Source organism: Alligator sinensis, unplaced genomic scaffold (assembly GCF_000455745.1).
Source record: "Alligator sinensis unplaced genomic scaffold, ASM45574v1 scaffold647_2, whole genome shotgun sequence".
Taxonomy (NCBI): domain Eukaryota; kingdom Metazoa; phylum Chordata; order Crocodylia; family Alligatoridae; genus Alligator; species Alligator sinensis.
This window is the reverse complement of record NW_005841832.1, coordinates 5,301,549-5,327,723: the sequence shown is the minus strand read 5'-3', so window position 1 is coordinate 5,327,723 and position 26,175 is coordinate 5,301,549. Positions and strand designations below refer to the sequence as shown.

General features: G+C 41.0%; 1 protein-coding gene across 3 annotated transcripts in view; it reads left to right on the top strand.

Moving 5' to 3' along the window:
• Positions 1-26,175, top strand: part of AGL (amylo-alpha-1, 6-glucosidase, 4-alpha-glucanotransferase) — a 56,440-nt gene that overhangs the window by 10,764 nt on the left and 19,501 nt on the right. For 2 of the 3 annotated variants that reach the window (XM_006014997.3, XM_025197381.1), the window contains exons 6-25: positions 2,803-2,984; positions 3,265-3,376; positions 4,138-4,258; positions 4,475-4,577; positions 4,678-4,775; positions 7,092-7,231; positions 11,775-11,962; positions 12,758-12,881; positions 13,940-14,103; positions 14,564-14,665; positions 14,896-15,051; positions 15,133-15,283; positions 16,540-16,664; positions 16,761-16,873; positions 17,618-17,752; positions 18,618-18,748; positions 20,175-20,311; positions 20,972-21,105; positions 21,471-21,646; positions 24,980-25,082. In XM_006014997.3, coding sequence (XP_006015059.1) covers positions 2,803-2,984; positions 3,265-3,376; positions 4,138-4,258; positions 4,475-4,577; positions 4,678-4,775; positions 7,092-7,231; positions 11,775-11,962; positions 12,758-12,881; positions 13,940-14,103; positions 14,564-14,665; positions 14,896-15,051; positions 15,133-15,283; positions 16,540-16,664; positions 16,761-16,873; positions 17,618-17,752; positions 18,618-18,748; positions 20,175-20,311; positions 20,972-21,105; positions 21,471-21,646; positions 24,980-25,082 — 2,695 coding nt within the window. Of the gene's footprint in view, positions 1-2,802; positions 2,985-3,264; positions 3,377-4,137; positions 4,259-4,474; positions 4,578-4,677; positions 4,776-7,091; positions 7,232-11,774; positions 11,963-12,757; positions 12,882-13,276; positions 13,401-13,939; positions 14,104-14,563; positions 14,666-14,895; positions 15,052-15,132; positions 15,284-16,539; positions 16,665-16,760; positions 16,874-17,617; positions 17,753-18,617; positions 18,749-20,174; positions 20,312-20,971; positions 21,106-21,470; positions 21,647-24,979; positions 25,083-26,175 lie in introns of all 3 variants that reach the window. The other variant, XM_006014996.3, reaches the window with a different exon arrangement.

The window sequence follows — 26,175 nt, the reverse complement described above, 5'->3', positions numbered from 1 at the left end:
CCCACCCCCCGTCAGCATAATTGGCCTTGCTGACTGGCTGCTGGGGGGACACCAGCTGTCCATGTTCTGACCCATGAGGATTCCTATGGCCCAGATGTCAGCTCTGTGGGCCAAATTTGGCCTGTGGGCCAGAAGTTGAGCACCCGTTTTAAAGAGTTTAGACTGTACTGAAAGAGTCGTATGTTGGAAGACTAATTCTGTGATCGTTTTTTTTCCCTAACAGGATGGAATGAATGGCTGACCTTTAAATCAAAATTATATCAATAATTAATATTATTGTTATTATATGATATTAATAACTTAAGTCATCAAGCAGGAAACTATCATCAAATAATTAGTTTTAATCTTGTTTAATCCTCCATTTTTAATCACCCAATTGTCAAATCATGTCTGTGAATCTTGTCCCTAAGACTAGCATTTAGCTGATCACGTTGTATATCTAGTGTTTCTTTAAACATTGTAATCTTTTCATTGTTGTCAAAGCAGTTCCTTTATCAGAATGATTAAATAGCCTCCTTGCCTGCTCAGAATTAAGCAAAAGGGTAGTAAAATGGCATAATTTCATTCTTGTTAGAAAGAAACTGGATTTCAGGCAGATTTGAATCTGAAGGATGCTTTCTTAGGCTAGGGACAGACATTCAAAAAGTCCGAGCCTGAATTGATTAATTTCTTGCAGGTAAGTCTAACCTGCAGCGTGAACCGGTTTGCAAGTGGATAGACATTCTCTTCTCATCCCAGAAATGCAGGCACATGCCCATAGTGGCTCAGGCCAGAAGCCCAGGAGCACAAGAACAGCCCTCCCTTCCACAGGGGAGCTGACCTGAGCTGAGGGCGGGGCATAGCTAAGCCCTGGCAGGCCCAACCTTGACCTGCAGGGTTTGGAGGGTGGGGGAAGAGGGAGCGTCCGCTGTGGTGGGGGAGGAAGGGAGAGCTCTACCCACCCCGGTGGCTCCCTGACAGTTGGGGAGCAATCCCAACACACAAGTCTACCCGGCCCCAGAGGGGAAGTCTTCCCCCTCCTCCCTCTCCCCCACCACTGTGGGACAGGGAGTGGGGCTCTGTTCGGGGCTGGGGGGTGGGGGGAGCTCATCCCCCTCCTCCTCCCTCTCCCCCCCCCACCATGGTGCACAGAGGGGGCCACTACGAGGCTGTCTGGCCCCGGAGGAGGACTCGTCCCCCTGCTTCTCCCCCATCACCCTAGGGCAGGCAGGGGGCCTCTGTTCCATGCTATGGGATATTCTTCCCCCTCCTCCTCCTCTGCCTGCCCCAACTGCCACAGGGTGGGGAGGGGGGGGCTCTGTGCAGCACTGCCAGGCCCAGGCCAGCCAGGGGTGGGGAGCAGCTGTAATGAAGCTGCAGCTGCCGGGGGTGGCTGCACCCCCACAGCTTGGACCGGCCTTGCTCAGCCCCAGCTAAGGCAGCTGCATGGTGTGGCCGAACTGGGCTGCAGGGGTGGAGCCACCCCCAGCGGGTGCAGCTCAGTGATGGGGACATGAGTGCAGCCAGGTAGCAGTTCACTCTGTCAGCAAGCGCAGCCTGACGTGCACATCTGGACAGCTGTTTGGCTGGGCCTGTTCGGAGGTGCCATGGGCCCAAAGCCTGGTAGCCACCCACCACGGAGGCTCGCTGAGGCCCCACTAACCCCCATGGCACCTCCAAATGCCCACTTCCAATGCCCTGAGTGGCAAATTTTGGGGTGGCTGAAGCACCCCCTGTAGCCTCTCTACCAGTGCCACCACCACCTGCCCTGAGCACAGCTCAGCCCACCCCCCACCAGGAAGAGCCCAACACAGCCCCAGCCCACAGTGGCAGCCCACCCTTGTCCTGCGCAGATCTGGGAGCACACCCCCCCCCCATGCCCTCCTGGGGTGCATGTAGCAGTAGGAGCTGTCTTCCCCTTCCCACGCCCCCTGGACAAGCCTTGGCTCCATTCCGCACCCTGCCCTGGCTGAGCAGTGCCTGCCCCAGCCACATTCCCTCCCTCCCTCCCTGGAAGGGACTTGATTTGCCTCCCTTCCCCACATCCCTTCCCTTCCCTCTCCCCTTCCACCACAACAGACTTACCAGCCGGACACTGCTCTTCAGTCTGCTGGGCTGCCTATCAGAAATCGAATCAGTATCGGCCAATATGCCTCCTTAAAAATCAGTATCAGCCCCAAAAATCTCTATCAGTGCACCCCTAAACAAAAATGTAATTTTTTTTTAGCTGTACCAGAAGTGAGGTACAACCATGCATAAAAAACAAACCAAATAACGTAAAATACTTCTTGATTTAAACAGATTGCAGGTTGGCAACTTCTGTATGTCAAACTGACTTATGTACTGCGTACTTTAATGGTATGGTGTATTGTTAATGTCTGGCTTCCTCACTGGGATTCCTCATGACTGAAGAACTTGGTTCCAAGGCAGGGTCAGCAGTGTTTTACAGTGGTAGCATGTAATGACCCATTTTGAGTCTGAGATGGGCCAGCACTAGAATCTGGCTGCCCCTGACACTTTTCCCTGCTGCTGAGCTGTGGTGTGGTGCAGAAAAAACACCCCTCCACTCTTCATCAAAGCCTGAAGTGCCTGGTGCAGACAAAGACCCCTTCTCTCTGCCAAAGCACCTGGCTGCAGCATGAGGCGGGCAGGACCCCACATTCACTCAGTGCTACTGAAGCCACAGGTCCACAGGCTGGATCAAAAGGCTGTGGGCCATAGGTTGCCAACCTCTGTTTTGAGATGTTTGTATAAAATGGTTAATAATCCTTTTGTGTTAATTCTTTTTCCCTCCCCTCTCACCCCGCCCTTTTAAAAAATAAGCTGCTAACAGTGAATGGCTGAAGGTTCATCCAGAATGTAGTTATAATCTCATCAATTCTCCACACCTGAAACCAGCCTGGGTCTTGGACAGAGCTCTTTGGCACTTAACTTGTAGCGTGGCTGGAGGGAAATGCACAGATAGAGGAGTGCCTCCTTCAGTTGAAAATGACCATCATCTGAATGTACGTAAATTGGAAATATAACTCTCTGCCTTATTAACAACAAGAATAAACACTGCAAGTAGATGAATAAACGTTTATAGTGTGCAAGTGTCCACAGTGTGCTACATGCATTGCAGTCCCTGCCCTAATAAGCTTGTTTTCTAATGGCAAACTTATATAAAACTTTTATAAAAATATGTAAAGATACTGAATCGTTTGTCAACAATTGATACATATTTGTTGTTTTAAACCTTGATAGCCTTGCATGCACCCAGCTGAAATTTATTTTTATCTTTTACAGTGTATTCGTAAAATAATTTGGGAGGATCTTTATCCCAGGACAAAACTATGGGAATTTTTCCAAGTGGATGTTAACAAAGCTGTGCAGCAATTTAAGACCCTTCTAACCCAAGGTAAAGAGCATACTTATTACCAAATAATATAGATTACTTGGGTATATTATTGTTACTTTATCTGCTGCTTGAATGCAAGAACCTATATAATCGAATTATCCAAAAGTGGGAAAAGAATCCTAAAACCAAAATAACCTTCTCTTGATTGGGAATTTCCATTCCACCTTGAGCAAGGATGTATGGTGGATGCTTGAAGGCAGTGTTTGTTGGTTCACCCAGCTAGGAAGAAATTAGATAGGAGGCAGCAGTTAAGAACTTGAACATATGTTCCACAATTTAATTTAATGCTGGAGTATGTAAAGGTTTTAAAGAGAGAATTCTTCTGGAATACTTTTTTTATTGTGAGACTGAAAATGTCTTAAAACATTGCATGAGAGAAGGTACTAGTAGTTACTGGACAACACTGCATGTAAGCCAGGTAAAGTATAAAGTTTAGGTGTCTAGATTTAGTTGTTTTACTACAGTATTTTGGTTTTGAATGGATTTCTGTATCTGAGTATATCTATATAACACACACTGTCAGTTCAGCCTTTTTAAAACTTTTAAGCTGTAAACATGCAAGAGAGAGAAATATTTTTCTGTAAGAACTGTGGGGGAGAAGTACAGACCCAACTGAAGCCCATGGGAGTTTTACAGCAACACATGCCTTTTAGTTTCTTGGTTAAACTGGAACAGCAAAAGTTTTCTTATTTAAGCTTTATGCTTTGCATTTTAAAATTCCACTTCACAGCATTTTCCGTTGTTTTAAATGTTGTCCTCAGGTACAAAGAACACCAAATCTGATCCAAATAAACACCTTAAAATAATTCAGGATCCCAAATATAGACGACTTGGCTGTACTGTTGATATGGATACAGCATTGGCAACATTCATACCGCATAGGTACAGTACTATTGGGTTTGTACAAGGGAAATTTAATCTGTGAAAACTAGTAAGGTAAAAAGCTCCAGATAGAGAGGAAGAAATAACGTTTTTACACATTAATATTTTTTGTTAAATGCGTTTTGTTACTGGAAATACTTTATGATTAGAAGCTTATGCAGTATATAGTCATAGCTAATCATAATGACTTTCTGTTGCTTTCTTTGTTCTCTTCAGCAATGGTCCAGCTGCAATAGAAGAGTGCTGTAACTGGTTCCGCAAGAGAATTGAAGAATTAAATGCTGAGCAGTTTCGACAAGTTAACCATCATCAAGAGCAGGTTTTATTAATACTGCATTTTGATTTGAATTTCTGATTTTAATTATAAATTGATAAATATTTATTATTATTGGAGTAATATTTAATTTAATTACTTTCAGGCTGTCAATTGTCTTGTGGGGAATGTGGTTTATGAACGATTGGCTGACCATGGTCCTAAACTGGGTCCTGTTACTAGAAAATACCCTTTAGTTACCAGGTATTATATCTTTGTCTCTCTTCTCAAAAAGCTGTTTAAAAGAATTTTACTGTATTGAACTGCACCAAGTTCTGGGATATGAGAGCACTTACATTATAGGCCTTACTTTGGCCCCACTTAGGACCAGCTCCTACAAAACCTGCAATAGGACTTCCAAGCATCTTACCACATTGAGCAATTACACAGATACCATTTAGATGAAAATCCCCAATGGTCAGTGAACTAACAAACTCTATAAAGGAAGAAAAATTGGGCCTTAGGTTTACAAACAATCCAGAACAGTTTCTTTCTTTAGTATGGGAAATATGAATTTGGACTTCTGCTTTACTTAAGCAAAGGTCAGTGTTTCTTGAGGAACCTTTCTTGCAAGTTGCACTTGTCCTTATAAAGGAAAAAAAGGCCTGGAGGAAAATTAAGCAAATCTGAACTTCTTATATAGTGATATAGAATTTTATATGTAAACAGTTTTATGTATCTTTGGTTTGAAGAAACAGATTGACTGTTTGCTTATGTAATTTTAAAACTACCTTTTTGAAACTAAAATTTTGTAGGCCACATATTCAGATTTTGATATACAGAGTAAACTTTTTGGCTCCTTTCAATAGAAAAATAGTCACTTGGACTTACTGAACACTAGCAGTGTGACTTCTAGCAACGACTGAAGCTATAAGAATGTGGAATATAATCCTAGCAAAAAGAAACAAATATAATGCCCCTAGAGAACACGGTGTTTAATCTCAGGGTGCCATTGAAATACCAAGGATGATCCTTAGTGCTCATATACAGTGAAACTTGCTCATCTGGTGGGGCTAGGGAGACTTATACCATGCCACTTACACCCCATAATTTTAGCTTTATAATGTTATGGGGATTCAAGATAAAGCAACTGTAACAGGGGGGTCTCATCACCTTCTGCTTTTTAGGGTATCTTTACCACTAGTGTGCATTCATTATGCTGTTCACGCTTAGGTAACCCAAAACTTCTATTTAGAGAGCATAATCTGTAAACTTCAGTGAAATTCTTAATTGTTCACATGCCTAAACTCACTTGCAGGAGTATATCCAGAATTAAGATCTTAACCTTCAAGATAGCCACTGCTGCTCTTCTTCTTACCCCAAGATATGCAGCTGTGTTACAAAACAATAGCCCTTTGTTTATATTTTACTGCAAACAAGTTTTTGCGAACTGTAAAAATTAGGGGTTCCCTGAAAGATTTTTTTGGTTGATACCGATGGGCAATTATTAACTGGCCATATCAGCCAATACCGATCCGATAGCTGATATGCAGCCCTGCAGCTTGGAGAGCACTTCTGGATGGTAAGTCTGTGGGGGGAAGGAGCATGGGGGAGGGAGGGGTGTGGAGGTGCTGAATGAGGCCCTCATGGTGAAGGAGGGAATGGGGCTGGGGCCAGTGCCTAGCCAGGGTGGGTATGGGACAGAGTCACAGGTGGCCTGTCCAGGGGGTGTGGAGGGAGGGTAGCTCCTCATTGCTGTGTGCACCCTTGGGGGAGGCACAGGGGACACGTGACCCCTGAATTTGTGCTTGGGGCAAGGGCAGGCAGCTTGCTGCTGGCTCAGGGCCAGGTGCTGTGCCGGCCTCTTCCCCATGAGGGGGCTGGGCTGGGGCTGCACTTGAGGCAGGATGGGCAGCAGCGGTGCTGGGAGGGGGACTATGGGATAGGCTACAGCCACCCCAAAATTTGCTGTAGCCCCCTTGCTGGGAAGAGGCGAACACAGCCCCTGGCCCTGAGCCTGCAGTGGGCACCCCGCCCCTGCACCCATCTGGGGGGCACATGTCCCCCATGCTTCCTCCCATGGGTGTATGTAGTGGCGAGGAGCTGCCCCCAAAACGAGCTGCTCGCAGCTCCATCCCGTGCCCTGCCCTGCCCTGGCTGGGCAGTGCCGTGCCTACCCCTGCCCCTACCCCAGCTCCATTCCCTCCTTCACCATGGGGGCATTGATCGGCCCTCCCCCACGCCCCTTCTCCCCACAGATTTACTAGTCAGACGCTGCTCTCCACACTGTCTAGCTACATTCCTGGCTGCGTGCATGCTACAGCTACACACATGCACACAGCATTTATTAGTGACGTTATTGGCTATACTGGCCAAAAAAGCAGATTGCTGATAACGTCAATTTTCTTTTTATCGGTGCCCATCCGACATGGACCGATATCGGTGCATCTGTAGTAAAAATAGTTTTATCACAACTTCTTTGTAGATAAGATATCTCTGGCAACTCTTTTTAAGAGTAAAATTAATTTTTGTTAGTTTTTTTGCGTTTTGGTTTTTTTTAACTGTCTGTGCATTCCGTAGATACTTTACTTATCCATTTGAAGATCAGACTTTGGAAGAGGAAGAATTGCTGATGCATCAGTCTGATAAAGCTTGTCATTTCATGGCTCATAATGGATGGGTAATGGGAGATGATCCTTTGAGGAATTTTGCTGAACCAGGTTTGAAACAAATTTTTAGTCCTTTTAGAAATCTTTATGTATTCTAGCCTAAGCAAAGAAAGGGTTTTTTTTTTTCCTCTGGATCTATTTGTACAGTTACAAAGAGATGAATTATAAAGTTTGCAGTTAAATCACTATGCAGAATTTCTGTTCCAATTCAGCATGCTAAGGAATGACCACAAAAATATTTTACACTTGAGTTGCAGGGCCAGATCCTACTCCACCTGTTAGGTGCCTAAAAATCCATGTATCTGCTTTATAACATGCTGTCATCTTAGTTTAAGGCTAAGTCAAAAAGGCAGTGAAGAAAATGACAACCCACCCGCTTTGATTTATTAATAGCTTTTTTCAGGGACTCCATAAGGGTAGAAAAGTATTTGCACTCAGGTGCCTAAATCTGCTTGGGGGCCTAGTCATCTGAGTAGGGTCTGGTTTACAGTCTTTCAGCTTAAATGATTTTACAGTATACTTGAGTAGTGTTAATTATTACATCTGCATGTTTTATAATAAGCTCTAGTAGTGTCTGCTATAAGGTGGAAATAAGTTTATATTGTGAATAGGTAGAAGCTACTTTATAGTATATTATTAATTTCTAAACCTAATTGATTTGTAATTAATTTGTTAAAATTAAAATATCTACGCTCATTTTGGAGGGTTGGCTGTAGTTCAATTTTAAAACCAGTCTCTGGGTATCTGAGTTAGGGGTACCTGGAAATGCTTTCCCAAGTTTTTGGGTTTTTTTTAATCATTTAATTCTGATCATCCTTTTTTGTGTTTTTTACTTACATGCATGTATACATAACCCCAAAATAGCCAAACTTTGAGGGACAGAGCATGGATTTTTGTCCTCCGGTTTTGTCCATCTATTGCCTAAATTTAAGTTCATCAGTAGCTTTTATGTGGCAAAAATTCAGAGCATTGGAAAGCCTTTTTTCATACTGTAATAAGCCTTAATTCCAATTCAGGAACCAAACTGTATCTTTCTGTGCAGAGCCTGGTCTCTTGCGTTGGATTCTCTAACTCCCTACCCCCTCTAGCTTATGGTTCTGTATTGGAATATGAAGACACACCTCTGTGCTCATATATGGAAGGTTTGCTGATGCCTGAACTGAGAATATTGATGTCAGTACTAAAGAAAGGAGGGGGAAAGCTCTTCAGATCTGACTGACAATATTACTGCAGCTGTTTGCTATTAAAAGGCAGCTCATAAATTTTTAACTGTCAGGTCTGTCAGTGAGTGCTTTCAGTATCTGGCTTCTAAAGCTTGTCTATATACAGGGATACCAGGAAAGTTAACTGGAATTCACAAGAGACTTGTCTACAAAAGGAAGTTATTGTGAAGTGAGCTAGGGTATGAATTTACTGAGCATTAATCTACCCCATACTAAGTTCCATACTTAACATAAAGTAAGTTTACTCCATTTCAATGTTTTTATTGCTGTTATCTGCGTATCTCCTTCAAAAACTAAAAAAGCCAACAAAGAATGCATATTGACCCACCATGGGATAAATGCTTTCTTTCTTTTTATGTCCTTTGGTTGGCCATCCTTTCCTTGGGACAAATACACAACATGTTTTCTTCCACTTTGGGTCATTGATTTTGAGCTCGAACACACTCGGCTTCACATTCCTGAGGCTTTCACTTTATAGATGGAATCCCAGTCCCACTTCAAACTTAGTGGCATTTGAATTCCACTTAATGCATCTGCAGATACTTAGTGCTATACAAAGTTAGACTATTGGTGTGCCTTAAGGGGCCACTAAACTTGCTTGCACACTTTAATTGATTAGGTATACTATGGTAATACCCAAGCAACAGTTGTGGTGAAGGTTGTCAGTGTTTTATTGGTATCCAGAAAAGGGATATATGGGTCAATGACTCGCAACAGAGGGTAGTAGTGACTTGTCTTTTTCGACCTGGAGGGAAGTGGGCAGTGGAGTCCCCCAGGGCTCGGTCCTTGGGCCCACACTGTTCAATTTCTTTATTAGTGACTTGGATGACAGGGTAAAAAACAGCCTGTGGGCACGCTAGTAGGGAAGGACAGATTACAGCAGGACCTGAACAGGTTATAGGGGTGGGCTAACAAAAATAGGATGGGTTTCAATACTGACAAGTGCAGGGTGCTGCACTTGGGCAGTAGGAACCAGCAGTACACTTATAAGCTGGGAAACTCCCTTCTCGAGAGCACGGTAGCAGAAAGAGATCTTGGAGTCATTATTGACTCCAAGATGAACATGGGCCGACAATGCGAGGTCATTGCCAGGAGGGCTAACCGTACCTTGTCATGCATCCACATATGCATCTCAGGAAGGGCCAAGGAGGTGATCCTCCCCCTCTATGCGACACTGGTCAGGCTGCAGCTGGAGTACTGTGTTCACTTCTGGGCACCGCACTTCAGGAAGGATGTGGACAGCATTGAGAGGGTCCAGAGGAGGGCCACCCGCATGATCCGGAGACAGCAGGGCAGACCCTATGAGGAGAGGCTGCGGGACCTTAATCTGTTCAGCCTTTGCAAGAGGAGGCTGAGGGGGGACCTGGTGGCCGTCTATAAACTCACTAGGGGGGCCCAGCAGGGTTTGGGAGAGACCCTGTTCCCCCAAGCGCCCCACAGGGTAACAAGGAATAACGGCCACAAATTGTTAGAGAGTAGGTTTAGACTAGACATCAGAAGGCACTACTTCACAGTCAGGGCGGCTAGGATCTGGAACCAACTTCCAAGGGAAGTGGCGATGGCTCCTACCCTGGGGGTCTTTAAGAGGAGGCTTGACGTCTACCTGGCTGGGGTCATTTGAGCCCGTTTTTCTCTCCTGCCCAGGCAGGGGGTTGGACTCGATGATCTACAAGGTCCCTTCCGACCCTGCTTCTATGAATCTGTGAAACTTATGAAGACCCAAAAGTTCCAGTGGGGAGAGGGTTTCAGGGTTAAGACAAAGGACATGGACACTAAGTAGCTGAATGATAATAGATACAGACTTCTATATCAGATGATATAGGAGTAGTTTCTTGAGCATATGTAGAAAGTTTTCTGTAAATAGAGCTTTATTTTAGAATAACTGTGCCAAAATAACTCCATGTGCAGAGACTGTATTTTGCAATAGTTATTCAATTTTGAAATTACAGTATAACTTTAACATGCAGTCAAGCTCACTACTTTAATGACCTGCCTTATTTTTTTCTTCTATAAATAAGTAGAACAATCAGAAAAAATAACAGCAGGTCTTTAAGTGAAAGTAAGCTAACCTTTAAAACTCATCAGTGCCAAGACTTTGTGCACAAAGAAGAAAGTTTGTTCTATGTGAGGCATGTTTTTAGGCAGTAGTCTAACTGTGGCAATATGTCAGAGGTTGCGGATCAAAATAGCTTTTGCAGCTATGTTCAAATGTCTGCTAGTTCATCATTTTCAATAGCCATATTTATTTTCTTTCGTCTAACTCTGATCTGACAATACTTTGAATTAAAATGTTCAGGTTCCTCCTTAAAATATTTGTAGAAAATGCATGTTTGTGAATGTAACATAATTTACAGATAAATTGTTGCACTGATCACATCTGTAAGGTTGCAATAAGAGGCATAAATGAAACTGAATGCAAATTCAAGGTTAAATTTCAAAACATTTAAATAATGTAGGACCTTAAATCAGAATAGGACTTGTGATGTAGCGGACTAGGTATTTTGAAAATTTTGTTAAGCAAGGTGAATAGAAAATGCTGCTAAAAATAGGTTAAGTCTAAAAATTGTGACTGCTTACTTAATAGGCCTACATTGTCAGCTGCAAATATCAGATATTGGTTTGTACCACTAAAAGTATGTAAGAGATGGCTCCTGGGGTCTAAACTGCTATTCCATTTCATATACTGTTACATTTATTTGAAACTTAAAATAGACGTTTCTTAAATCATAGAAAAGTAGGATTGGGAAGGACCTCAGGAAGTCGTCTAATCCAACTCCTTGTTCAAGGCAAGATCATCCTACCTAACGCATCCTAGACAAGTGTGGTCTAATTTGCTTTTAAACTTCCGGCAGTAGAGATTCCACAACCTGTCTAGGTAATCTGTTCTAGTGCTTAAACACTTTCATAGTGAGAAAGTTCTGCTTATTATCCAACCCAAAGTTCCCCTGCTTCAATTTAAGACTATGTCTTGTCTTGTCCCCTGCAGCCAAAGAGAACAGACCATTTTCTTTATAACCACCCTTCAGGTGAAGACATTATCAAATCCCCTTCGCTCTTTTCCAGATGAAATAATCTCTGTTCTTTCAACCTTTCTTTGTAAATCATGTTTCCTAGTTTCTTCCAATTTATGAAGTTATACCACTAGCGTAGGTCTTAAGTGCATCATTGGTATAAGTAAGCTGATACGATAATCTGTAATTTAGTATAGTTTGTAATTTTGGAGTTAATATGAAGTTAATTAGGAGTTTTGATTTACAGTTTTTAACATTTATAAGTAATACTTTATTTATATTTTATTTCTTTAATCATAATCAAAATATACTTCCTGTCTCTGGCATGTTGTAGTGAGATGATTTTTCTTTCCTTTTTAGGCTCAAATGTTTACTTAAGAAGAGAGCTTATCTGCTGGGGAGACAGTGTCAAACTTCGCTATGGGAAGAAGCCAGAAGACTGCCCTTACCTCTGGGCACACATGAAAAAATACACTGAAATCACTGCCAAATATTTCCATGGTATACGCCTTGACAACTGCCACTCAACACCTATTCACGTTGCAGAGGTACAGGAAACTCAGCAGCTTCATGAATAGCTTGTTTAACAGGTTAAAAGTGCTACTATTTCTCATTCACTGAAAGTGGATAATTTCTGCGTTCCTACTTTTATTTGTAGGCTCTGATGTACTGAATCAGAAGCCCTGTGATACAAGACTTGGTCTTTGTAACCCTGTCTTGGAACCTAACAAGCCTAACACTTGTTAAGTTACAGATATTAGGTGTACTATGAAATTCTTTCTTTAAATGTTAAATCCTTTTTTCCACTGCCTGCAGGGGAAAAAATTACATCCTCCACCGTAGACAAAAGCTCATTTGTTTGGTTTTTTTAAAGGTAACTTCCTAGTGTATATTGGATATCTAAACCTCTCTTGAACTGTATCCCCAATGCATTCTTAAACAGTTCACTGAAATTGGTGGTGTCCTTAGGGAATTATTATAGAAATATTTGCCTCTAATTTGTTTCATTTTTCATGCATGTTTTAAGGTTGTTTTATAGTTAACCAAATTAGGTCTGTGTTTCGTTAAGTCGGTGCTAGTGTTATGTGACACTTAAATCTCAGTTTGGTTTACTGAATTAAACTGAATTCATGTAAAGTTCCCTTTAGTTGAGATAGATACATGTCCACAACAAGGTGTTGCATCAGTGTAAATATTTCAGTGTAGAAATAATGTAATTCAATCAAAGCAATTCTAGGTGTTCACTATTTGACTTTTGATCATCATTCTTATTAATTATTGTGTAATGGAAGTTGCAAAAGGTTTTTAATGAAGATAATTAAAAATGTTATTATGATCTATAGGACATGCTAGCAACAGCCAGGTCAGTCAGACCTAATCTTTATGTGATAGCTGAACTCTTCACGGGCAGTGAGTACATTGACAATGTCTTTGTCAACCGTCTGGGAATTACCAGTCTCATTAGAGGTACAATGAATGACTAAAAGCCATGTAGGATTGCTATGTATGGTTCAAAGTTTTTTAATGTGAAACTAACATTGGCTTGTTTTTTTTTTTATTCTCCTTGTATCTTTCTATGTTCTTTGCATATTCAAATATCTTTCTTTCAATGTTTTTAACTGTTTTTGGATTGCATTGTTTTTTGGATTGCATCTTAATGTCCAATGTGGCTCTTTTTTGTGCGCGCGCTTGTTTTTAACTTCTGTATGACTAAATTTATTTGATTTCCTTAATTTCGGCTCTCCATTCTTTGCTGCATGGCATTTCCCTATTATCCAATTCCTGCCTAGCCTTGAATCCTTTCTTTTTTTTTATGTTTGCCATTTCTCTTTCTTTGGCTTCCTTGGCTGTGCTTTTTGCAGTATATGCTGGACACGGCTAGAAAATTGCGAGCTGATTTCTATATAGTGGCTGAGCTGTTCACAGGAAGTGAGGAGTTGGACAATATCTTTGTGAATACACTGGGCATTAATTCCTTAATAAGAGGTAGGCTCGCTATGTGTGTGGTTCCTGCCCTAATTGCCACAGACTGTACGTGTGTTGTGCCACACATGAAAAAAATAACTTGTTGGATATGCACAGGGTTCTATTTCAGATCGTAATTAACAAATGCTTAGTGATGCATTTAGGAATATGACTTGTTTGATACTTGCCAGTGTGAATATAGTATTAATTGTACATGGAGAAATGGAAAAAATTTCTGGCAAAAACTATTCCATGAAAATGCAGCATCTTATCTTGATGATTGATTAATTGGTTTTATTTGTTGCATGGGTCCCCCAAAGCCATTTGGGATCCCCTTTTAGAGATTTCATTTTTATTATATTTTCTCTTCCCTTTTAACACATCATTACAAACTGCATAACAAATGCCCTAAAGTATAAGTATGGTGGGCATACTGCTTATAAGCAAAATGTAATACCTTATTTGACATTATGCCAGAATACCAAATGTAGACACTTCTCATAGTCTCCATACAAGATTTCTTTTATGACAGCAATTCTTATGCAAGTTTTGTTCTCTAGAGGCAATGAGTGCATATAACAGTCACGAAGAAGGGAGATTAGTTTACCGCTTTGGAGGAGAACCAGTTGGGTCTTTTGTTCAGCCACGTTTGAGACCTTTAATGCCAGCTATTGCGCATGCACTATTTATGGATATTACACATGATAATGAATGTCCAATTCAGGTGAGCACTTAATGTATTATCTAATGTCTCTTGTTCCATTATTTTGAACATTGCAATGCTTCACCAGTGGTGTTGCTTAAAAATGCAGTGCTCTGAGTGGTGTGGTGGAGGGAGAAGCAAGTACTTACCTCAAGTAGAGGCTGCAGTGGTAGTGCTGGCTGCTGCTGCCTCAGGGCAAGCTCCCAAACACAGGGAGAGTGCTGTGGCAGTATAGGCTGCCTGGGATCCACTATTCTGCCACTCCCTTTGAATAGGAGCTTTGGGTTGGTGCCCCTCTTCCCCCTCCCCACCTTCCTCTGCTGCTCAAGTTATGCTACTGATTATTACACTGCAGTAAGAGTTATCACACAAGCAAACAGTGAGTTCTTCTGTAAAACTGAGATTTCCTCCCAAACGCACAAATGCAGCACGCAGAAAAAGTTTCATTTGCTTCTCTTTATTATTTTATTCTTGATGCTAGCATCGATCTGCATATGATGCTCTTCCCAGCTCAATGATTGTTTCCATGGCGAGCTGCGCTACAGGAAGCACCAGGGGTTATGATGAGCTAGTACCACATCAGGTCTGTGTTACTTTTACTTTGCTTCTAAAAGTTTCACCACCAACGTATATTAAAAGAAATGCATATTTTCCATTTTGATATCTTATTTACTAGTAAGCTTGACTATTTTATTTTATCTCAGAAAACTGAATTGTAGTCCTGGCTAAAGCAGTCTGTACTTAAATTCTTGGTATCAGCAGCTGTTTCATTCAAAATGGTCTGTATTTGACTACACATGATCTTATTTGTAGATTTCTGTAGTCTCTGAAGAAAGATTTTATGCTAAATGGAATCCATCAGCAACACCTTTGACTCCTGGTGAAGTTAATTTCCAAACGGGAATTATAGGAGGAAGACTGGCTATGAACAGGCTGCACCAAGAACTGGCAATTAAAGGCTTTATTCAGGTAAGAAACTAAAGTAATGTTTTGTTTCCCTCAAATTACTTTTCAGAGTAAGAACATCTGTCAATTTTATGCATTTTATAGGTGTATGTGGATCAAGTTGATGAAGATATAGTTGCAGTAACTAGGCACTGTCCTAACACACACCAGTCTGTAGTGGCTGTTTCTCGCACTGCTTTCAGGGATCCCAAAACATCCTTCTACAGCAAAGAAGTGCCTGAAATGTGCATCCCAGGTAATCAGACCTGTTCTGAAAAATTGACAAGATTGAAAAAATTCAAGTCACTCCAATGCTGTGCTTTAAACCTTTCATGCTGATTCCAGTTACTGAAGGGCTGTATATAATCAGAATGTAACACTACATTCAGTTACATCCATAACAAGCTGTTATGGAGACATTAACAATTTGAAACCTCTTCTTTACTTTACTTTAAAAGATTATATGTTCATGTTCGGTACCTGCACCAAATTCTGCACGGGAATGTTATGGTTTTCCTTTTTTCTTCTTTCTGTGACTCTTTCGTACAAGCAAGAGAAGTTAACTAACTCTGGAGGAAGAACAAGGAAAAAAGTAATAAGTATAGGGATGGGGGGGAGAGAGAGAGAGAGTGTAAGTTACAGAATTGTTAAAAAGCCTCATCAAAATGCACAAGATCTGTATATTTGCATATATATACATATACATTATTTATAAGGCTTGCAATATAGATAATTAATTGAGCATTGTATTTAAGTTGAATTCAAGTGAATGTTTAATATGATCTGCCATAACCTTTCTGAAAAAGCTGTTAGTTTTTCTCATCTTGATCTTTGTATGGACCAGATCCTGCAAACACTTTTGTGTGCTTGTTTGATCTTTATAACAGTAGTCTTACCAAATTCAATGGAGCTGATAACATACTTAAGATTAAGCATATGTGTGGGGTTTCCAGACTGGAAAGAGAAAGTAAAGGTTTTTTGAATGTCATAGGAAATGCTTTGCCTTTTTTGAAAATGTTATATACTGTTTTAAAATAAAAGGTCTGTGGTTGCTGTTGGGGAAATATTGCAGAAAGTTGCCTAATAAGGAACCCTCAAATAGCAGTTCACTCATTAACTTCAGTGATGCACAATCAGGCTGTTAGTAATTTATGACTCACTGTAATTTAGCACAAATTAGCAAAAAACTAGTTTAGATTATACTGTGATCTGTAAATGTACAGTGAGCAAGTTTAGTTAGATAACTAAGGTGAGTCACTATCCAGAACAATAAAATATTATTTTACTTGATATTGATCTATCTTATCTTTATATTTTGTTAGATGTATTTGCTGGTTTAATTTATACAGATCTAGGCCTGCATTTCTATATTTCAAGTCTCTACATGCTTACAAGTTCTTGCTTGAAACAAATTTTAAACTTTTTTTTAAAACTGAAGGAAAGACTTTTTTTCCTATTCAGTTACCAGTTTTTTTTTATTTAACCAGTAATTTAATATAACCCTCTTTGTAGGCATAATTGAAGAGGTGGTACTAGAGGCTAGAACTGTTGAGAGAAATGTTAGCCCTTATGAGAAAGATGAGCATGCTATCAATGGACTACCTAATTACACAGTGGAAATCAGGGAGCATATCCAGGTACCTACAGTTTTTCACTATGTTAATAGATGATGCAGTTTCTTACCAGAAAAGGAGAACTGAATTACAGTTTCAAATTTTATTTTCTTTTGTAAGATCAAAGAAAGTAAAATTATAAAGCAAGCTGGAACTGCCATAAAGGGTCCCAATGAATTTGTTCAAGAAATAGAATTTGAAAATTTAACACCAGGAAGTGTGATAATATTCAGGTATGATATGATGATTATTAATAATTTACAAAATATTTGGCAGTCATTGGTGCTGATTTAAATAAAACTCTAAGGAAGCAGATGCAAGTGACAATTTTTGCCCAGTCTGGCCACAGAAAGCCGTCTATAGCCATGACCAAACACAAGTGCATGGCTGCAAACAACTTAAAAATGGCCAATCATGTGAAAATCTGACCTCTTATTGCATGAGGCATCAGATGTTTCAAAATGCAGTGTCTTTTGTAATTTGTCTGCCGAGCTCCCAGCCTGGCACTGTTTTCAGAATGAAAGAGAGGAAAGGGAAAGGAGGGAGTTCAGTCTGGGGGGTTTTCAGCACCACCCACCCAGAGTTGGGGGGGCTCCAATTCACCCACCCCACCCTTCAGCATGAGCTGGGGAGCCCCAAGAATGAGCTCGCTCTACTGTCTCTCCTCCCTCCCTTCCCTTTCTCTTCTTCCCCCCACCCCCCCAATTCTGAAAGCAGTGAGCACTGCCAGAGCCATGGCCATTAAACCTGGCTACAGACTCTTAGCCTGCAGCTAGATTCCCTTCCCCCATGTAACCAACACTGAACTTCTGTTTGGTCCGAGATAACATTGTAATTCAGAAAGCTTTGCAGAAAGTGTTCTGAGTTACAGCTAGGAGCTGCATTCCTGTCTGCACCCTAGGGTTCTCTTTTTAGTCTGTTTAGTTTCTGTAATTTGAAAAGCTAGACTCTTACAAATTGTGTGTTGATATTTTCAGAGTTAGTCTTGACCCGAAGGCACAAGAGGCTGTCGGTGTACTTCGTAATCATTTGATCCAGTTCAGTCCACATTTTAAATCTGGAAGTCTTCCTGATGACCACTCAGCACCTATCTTAAAAACTCTTTTCTCATCGTAAGTATTCTTAGATTATTTGCATAGGTGTAATAAAAGGCTAGATTAAGGTAAAAAAAAACAACAGCCTGCAGATTTTGATTTGTGATAATTCCTTGCCATATTCTGGCTGCATTTAGATTATTTTAGTTGCTCTATACAGAAGTATCAGTTAAGACATTCAAAACTCAACTCCTTCCCATAAGACTATTTCTCAGTTTGTTTGCTGCTTTAAAGTAGACTAAAGTAGATGGTCAGATGGTTTTCTGTTCAACATTCTGTTTAGGTTATTACATTTTACTATGTGGTTTTCTTAAAAGAAACATACACAACCATCTGAAGAGCAATGGATGTTAAGTTTTGGGGGCAAGTTCTATGATTTGTAATTGTATGATCCTGAAACATGCAATAATTTACTTACATGATGGATAGTTTCATTTTGGGTTGAAATACATTAAATTTTAAATCTTGTAAAACTATAAGACCAAGGCTAGATATCTGGAGGCACTACTTCACTGTCAGGGCGGCTAGGAGCTGGAACCAACTTCCAAGGGAAGTGGTGCTTGCCCCTACCCTGGGGGTCTTCAAAAGGAGGCTAGACAGTCACCTAGTCGGGGTCGTTTGACCCCAGCATTCTTTCCTGCCCATGGCAGAGGGTCAGACTTGATGATCTGCTTAGGTCCCTTCCGACCCTATCAACTATGAAACTGTGAAGAAGTTTGTGTTTGTTTTTAATAGGACATTGTAGTTAGGCTTGATATTTAAGTTCCTAAATAAGTGGCCAGATCTTTAGTTAATGGAATCTCTAGGACACTCGGAAGAATTGTTCATGCAATTTATATAATTTATATGCATTCAGTTAAATTGCATTATTTTTCCTTCCCAGTATTGCATCTAAATTAACTTTGGCTGATCTAAATCAAGTACTATACCGGTGTGACGCTGAGGAACAAGAGGATGGTGGAGGATGTTACAACATACCAAACTGGTCACCTCTTAAATATGCAGGTCTCCAAGGTAATGAATCAGTTAGGTTTTCTTGTGCAGTGAAAATTACCTACATCTAAATATTAAGATGATTTTATATCCTGGGCACCTGTTCCCTTCCCTTTTAATGAAAAATGCTAATTTGCTTCTGCTTGACTAGGCTACTTGGTGCTGCATGTCAGAGTATAGCAAAATCAAAGTGAGGTAAGATAATGAAACATTTTTAATGCTCTTTTGGACTGAGGAATGAGTTTCTGTTTTTACCCTGCTATCACTGTGTTGATAATCTATTAGGAACACTTTAAGATTGTTTAACATATGGTTACTTCTAGTCAACTTATTTGGAAAACCACAGACTTTAACTAAAAGCTAAAGTGGAAGTGGCAGTAGTTAAAAATGTTTTATTAAATGTTTGATTTTAAGTATGCCATTTAATCTATAATTATTATAATAAGATTTTACAGCTTGAAGCATGGACAGTTCTTTGCTCTATCAATACAGTGTTTTGTGTCTTGGATTTATAACTAGATCAATTGAACTGTGGCAGACAAGTTGGAGTACTGCCCACAGCAAGTAAAATTAGTCACTGGAACATAGTTGAAAGGGGTCCATCCATTCCGTGTCTCAGTACTGAAAGATAAATCAATTTTAAGCCCTCAGTTCAGCAAAGCACTTCACTAATTCTCAAGAATGTTCTTACATCAGTGGTGTTTCAGCATAATCTTAGGACAGCGATTCTCAACCAAGATGCCATGAGATTCTTTTAAGGGTGCCAGCCAATATTAACACTGTTAAGTGTGCAAACACCTACATGTAATTCACAAGATAAACACAAAGGCCGTGTCCAGAAAAGTGTGGATGTTTGGTTCCCTGGGGACAAGAAGCAGTGACACAAGGTGCAGTAAACCTTGTGCTGCTGCTGCTTGTCCCTGGGGAATGCCTGTGTCATGTACCCTCTGGTGCATAGCAGGTTACTCTGGGTGGAGTAGGGGAGGCTAGGGCCAGCAACTATGCTGGCTCCAGCAGCCTTACCTGGGAACTTCAGGAAACTGCAGCCACAGCGCTTCTGCAGCTTGGAGCCTGTCTGGCAGCTGGAGTGTGGCTCAAGTGGGCCAGGTTCTAGTTTTGGGCCACGTGTGCTGCAGCCATATGTGCCACCCTGTTTTTTTTTCCACAGGGGCTTTTTGACCCTAGGGTAAAAAAAAAACCCTGTGCTGCAAGGTAGCAGTGTGGGAAACACTTGAATGTGCAGTGTATGGTGCCGCAGATGAGTCTACAGTCTACATTGGGTTTACAGTGCCACGTACTAATTGATATCCAATTAAAACATTTTTTAGTAAAAGATCTTTGGTTCACAACACTTCAGCCTTACAGTTTTGGATTTACTCCTGGAAACTGGAATGATTTGTGATTAACATTGGCAATTATAATTAAGTATGGTGGCTTAATTTTTCAGGGTTAATATCAGTGATGGCAGACATCAGACCAAAGAATGATTTGGGTCATCCATTTTGTGATAACTTGAGGTCTGGAGATTGGATGATTGACTACGTTAGTGATCGTCTAATTTCACGTGCAGGAGCCTGTGCAGAAGTAAGTGAACAAAGTATTCAATGATTAATTTCCTTTTTATTTATAGGCCATACTTTCCAGTATGGCAATGGCTTATTGATTTTTATTTCTTTTAAAGAGCCTCAACACAAACATTTTAGAATTTGGTAGCCAAAATTACCCAGATATTCCACACCTCCTTGCCCCATACATGTGCAAACAGATTTTTCAGCTCTTTGCACAGCTATGGCAAAAAACAGAGCTCGTGCCAGGATACCACTCGCCCAGTTTCATGGACCAGCTCTGAAGTGTGGAATCCCTGGAGGTTTTTTCAAAGGAAAGGTCACTGCTGCATAAAACTGATTTTTTTTTTCTCTAAAGTTGCTCAACTGGTTTAGGCCTGCAACTTTACCAGAAATTCCATTTGAGGCAGACATCAGTGTGGAAAACTTCAGTCTAAATAAATATATTTGGTAACAGTACAAGTAATTGAAAACAGGGCCCTATAGTGGGACATGTCAGGAAACATTAATCCAAGATTGTATTGAAAAATCAATTAAAGCTTCAAAAGAAAAAATAAACTATAACAGACGTGTCAGGTTTTCAGTAAAACAAAGCATGACTGTAGTAGCATTAGTCCCCTGAATGTACCACCTGATAGCAGCCTGGAGTTACTAATTTTTAAAAACATTATTCTAATAGGTCGGCATATGGTTGAAGGCCATGTTCATCTATTTAAAGCAGATACCACGTTACCTTATTCCGTGTTATTTTGATGCCATATTAGTGGGTGCATACACAACTCTTCTAGATGTGGCATGGTGTCAAATGTCTAGGTAGGTTTGGTAAAAGTAAAGTAAAGGTATGCGTTTATGTTGTTTCTTACAGTTTGTGTATGGAAGTTGGCTGTTTAGACACTTTTTAACATGCTTGCAATAAAGGCATTTGGACTTATTACTGTGTTTAAACCAGAGTCCTGCTCCCATTGGCTTTAAGAAAGTATAAATTAACACACAACTTTAAGCAGATTTTTAAAAAAAATCATTTCATAAGTGTCTTTCAACTGGAGCATATTTATTAAATTGATTTTTAAACTAAGGCAAGAGGTGAAATGTATGAAACGTATACAATTTTAAATTGTGAAGTTACTGAATTCAAGGGAACATTTGTAGTATTATTTATTCAACTGCTTTGATTACAGCTTTGTTCAGAATGGATCAACCTTTGTTAAGCATCTGGCCTTGGGTTCAGTCCAGATGTGTGGGATAGGAAAATATCCTTGTCTGCCAAATCTATCTCCTACCTTGCAAGATGTCCCTTATAGGGTGAATGAAATCACAGAACAAAAGGAACAGTGCTGCGTTACCTTGGCGGCTGGTAAGTTAGGAGACAAATCACGAATGTTGAAAGAGGTTGTTTTGCAAATAGTGCAGTTCCTTTACTCTTGTGGTTCAGGCATTTTTAATGTGCCTGCAACCATGAAATTTAGATACCATTGCAAAATATTAAATACTGTATAATTTTGTCTGTAACTGGAAGCTTTCTCTCTGTACTGCTTTTATCTGCTCTGATATGAAGATTTGCTTATTCTATTTATTTTTTATTCTGTTGCTTGTTTGTCAGTGGGAAGCATTGCCAGGCAACATTTTCACTGTTGGTACTGAAAGATGAAAATTTGTTGTTGTTCATGCTGTCTTGAGTTTTAAACAGCATAAACTATTTCCAAGTCTGTTTTGAGACCTTTTAAGTTCCAAAGTTTTGTTATCTCTTTCACTGAAAGAGCTAGGTAGCTGAAATGCATTGGGTCAGTGGTACCCAACTCATCCAGCCCCATGGACAGGATGAGTAGTGCAGGACTAGTCAATGGGCTGAATTAATGCTGCCACCACTCCCCTACCTCCAAATTTTCAGACCCCTGGAGAAATCTCCGAACCAGATCTGGGCTAGATCGTGGTTAGCTCTGCATTAGGGCATGCTTCCCATAATAAATCTTCTATGTATTATTTCTTTAACCATGTTCCTATTTTCCTCACCTACTGCCTTTGTCACTTCTGTGATGGGGTTTTTTCTGTTGGATTGTTTTCAATGTAACCAAAGTAGATTTATTTATCTTCAAGTTAGTTCAAGAAGTTCTTTGCTGCTAATAAAATATATATATATATATATATTCAGAACAACATTCTTCTACTTTATACTTATCTTAATTCTATAGCAAGCCCCCATGACTGCTGTGGCACATCATATCTTAATTCTTTAGTGAACTGAAAGTTCCCTGTCCACCTGATTCTCCCATCATCATAGAGAGTAATATAGAAACTGTGGGACTGCATATAGTAAAGCTATATAAATCACATGTATTTTTATAGTGTCCAGCAGATTGATTTTCTTTAAATAAATACTAACGGAATTCAAAGGAAAGGAAATTAAAGTGTACACTGTGTTGAGTACTGTATGTATTACAATGTAAAGACAGAGGCTTACCTCTAAGTTCAGACAGAAATGGTATTTGGTAGGAAGTATAGAATCTGAAACTGATTTGTTAATAGTTTTCTTTTAAATTACCAACTGTTTACTTCTTGGCCTCTGCTTCTTCATGGTCTTTTTTTTTCTTCCTTTCCTCTCTTTTCTGTGCTCCTTTTCCTCTAAAACTGTCCCCTTAAACATGCTGTCTACTCTTTCTGCCACTTTTCTTTTGTGTTTTTTTCCTCATCTCAGCTGTTCTTTTCCACCTCTACTGGAATACCATTGCTGCAGCTCCTGGTTTCTAAGCAACGTTCCACTTCTCTTTTTGTCTCCTGACAGCATAGTATAGCCACTGAGTTATTTAAATGGGCAAAAAGTTACCAAATGGTAACTTGAGGGGAAAAAAGGTTTGAGATTAATATGCCCTACACACATTACTAGCAGTTATACATACTCCTTTGATTTTTTTAACTCTTTTACATATAGTCCCTCTGGTGTGCTGTTGCCATAATCCAGGGATTCCCACACTTTTTCTTATTGCATATCCCCTTCCAGATTTATCAGCTGCCCCTTTACCCTACCAGCATATGTTTTAACCCCTTAAATGCTGATTATTATTGTGCGGGCCGGGAGTGCCCCGAACCCTTTTTCGCGCTGCACGCAGGCTGTGGCCAGCAGCCCGGGCACACGGGGGCAGAGAGGGAAGGCCTTCACTCTGGAATTAGGCACAGACGCGTATCGGTAGTTTAAAAGATTGTTTACTTACACCGAGATGGCAATGGTGTAGGCTGGAAAGCTTGATTAAGTTGCAGTTACAGAAAGAGAAAAGAAAACAAAAACTCGAACCTGCAGAACACGAGGGTATGTCGCATAGGGTTCCGGCGACGGGAAAATAAACCTGCAGGACTCGAACCCGGGTAGAAGAGCTCTGAGGCCGATCGTAAGGGCTCACACGAAGTTTGTCAGGCTCCGTGGGTTCTTCCGTTCACTCATCCACACGAAGTTTGCTAGGCTCCGTGGGTTTGGTTTGTAGCGCGCGGGAGGGGCACGTCTAGGAATTCTATCGGCGACGGGGAGAGGCTAGAGATTGATCAGATCTCCGTTGCCTGCTTCAAATGCACTGGGTCCGTGAGGATCTGCAGCGCTTAGAGATCTTCACACAGCATGAAGTCTCCTCCTCCCTTGTTCGTGGAGTCCTCCAACTTGGGTGGAAACCACTCAAGCCTTTTATATGGCTAGCAAGCCAATCACTAGCCGCCACGTGTGAATAATTTAGAACTGGCCAATAATGGGACTCGAATTAGCATACCAATGGCGGGAACTCTTTGCAACGAGCATCTCCTCTTTGCAGCAAAGAAATGCACCCTGCAAAACAAGATCCAAATTGGCAGGAAATTCTCCCTTGCACCGGGGTTCTCCTCTGCAGCAGAAAACTCCACTGTGCAAGGAAGCTGCAATTTAGCGGGGACAATTTAGCAGTGCCGAAGCACACACAAATAAAAATCACACCTTTTGGGTTGTGACAATTATTATAATGAAAATTAAATCCACAATTACACTATTTCTCCTGTGTACCCCCAAAGATGTCTTAGTGGGGTATGCGTACCAGTTTGAGAACCCCATCATAATCTGTTACATTACTATTGAATCAAAGGACAAGCTGTTCTGTTCAATAATGCTTGTGCATTCTCTATGGTAAAATTAGCTAATTTTTTTTTAACTAGTTACTGTCTTTCTAGGAAGTATGACACTGCAAAGAAGTCTGATGTTCTAGCTGCTTAACATAATCTCTGATGTAAGGTTTAGCATTTATAACAGATAACTAACCTAGTAGTGGGAAAAGTGGGACTGACTTAATTTCCTCCCCCAACTTAATTCACCTGTGTTTAGGTAGAGGAATACTACTTGTTTTAAACTTATGTTTACTTTCCATGCTACACAGACTTAGCAGTGTGATATAATGCTGTATGCTGTTGACATCATAACTTCTGCTCCATAAATTAGAAGCTGGACATGATTGTTCTTTAAAATGTGAAATTCATTTTGTCAGCACTGGCTTTTTTGTCATTCTTTTGGCCCCTTCTCTCTCCCTCCATTCTTTATTTTTGCTGTGTATTTTTAGGCCTTTTGTGTTTGGAATACAAATATCAGTACAAATATTTTAACATTTTGGTTTGTATGTGCACTTTATATTAGCAAATTTCCATACTAAGCAGTTAACAACTGTTCATCACATTTACTGTTCAGGTTTACCTCATTTTTCTTCTGGTATTTTCCGCTGCTGGGGAAGGGATACCTTTATTGCACTAAGAGGTCTAATGTTGGTTACTGGCCGTCATCTAGAAGCAAGGTAAAAATGATTGTAATCATAACTCTTTTGAAACAGTTTTGTAGGTACTAACCTACTTAAGAAGGGGGAGCCTTTCAGTGTATGGTGAGCAGGAGGTACCTTGATCTTAAAACTGAAATGCAGTATCACGTTTATCTTGCTCTGAGAGGAATTTTTGAACACTTAGTAGACGGAATGAAAAATGACTTTACACAGTTCTCATTGCTTTTAATGTTGGTGTAACAGAGAGCTAGGGGCTCCCTGTTACTTTTAGGGGAAAGATAGAGCAGGCAACTCCCTAGGAAACACTGCACCTGATGAGCTGGCTGCAGGGAATAGGCAGCCATGGGGCCAGAGACTATTAGTGGCCATTGCAGTGCTCCCTGCTCTGCAGTAGGGCAGAGCTCTACTACATGCAACAAGGGCACTGCCAAAGCAGCCAGAACAGTTGTTGCAAGCTACTCAGAGAGCTATCCATCAGGCCCTGATTAGAAACCCCTGTGGGTGCCTGGGGAGCCACCTGACTGGAAGGGGCAGGGTTTAGAGAGGCTTATAAACTCAGGGGCCAGCGCAAGGAGGGTAGTCTGGCCCTCCTGTTACCGGGGAGAACTCCCTGCAGAGGAAGAGCTACCTGAGGGACCCTGAGCCAGAGCAGTGAGAGCCTGGGGTGGAGGCTGCTCTGATGCAGGGGGTTAGGGGGGAGAGGTCTTTCTCTTAAAGCAGAAATGTGCTTTTCCTTTCATAGTGTTTGTTTGCCCAGGAGGAAATGTTTGTGTTGTAGCCAGTGGGCTCACTCTTTGGTTAAGTTATACTGGTGGACTGGAATGGACTATCAGAGGAGGTAGGATGGCCCAGTAGTGCCCAAGAGGCACGTGGTGACTTTGAGCCCTTGCAGAGACAGGGGCTCAGGGCAGTCAGAGCCTGAGGCCAAGAGGGCTGGAGTGCAAACCTGAGAGGGGCAATAGCACGCATGAGCCCAAGAGAGCCAGATCGTAACCCTGCGAGGGGTAGAGCTAGGGCTCACTCTGGGACCTTAGGGCAGCATCCCTTTCTGTTAATTTGACTAATTACAACAAGACATGGCAGGCGAGAGGGGACGAGGACCAGGGGGCTA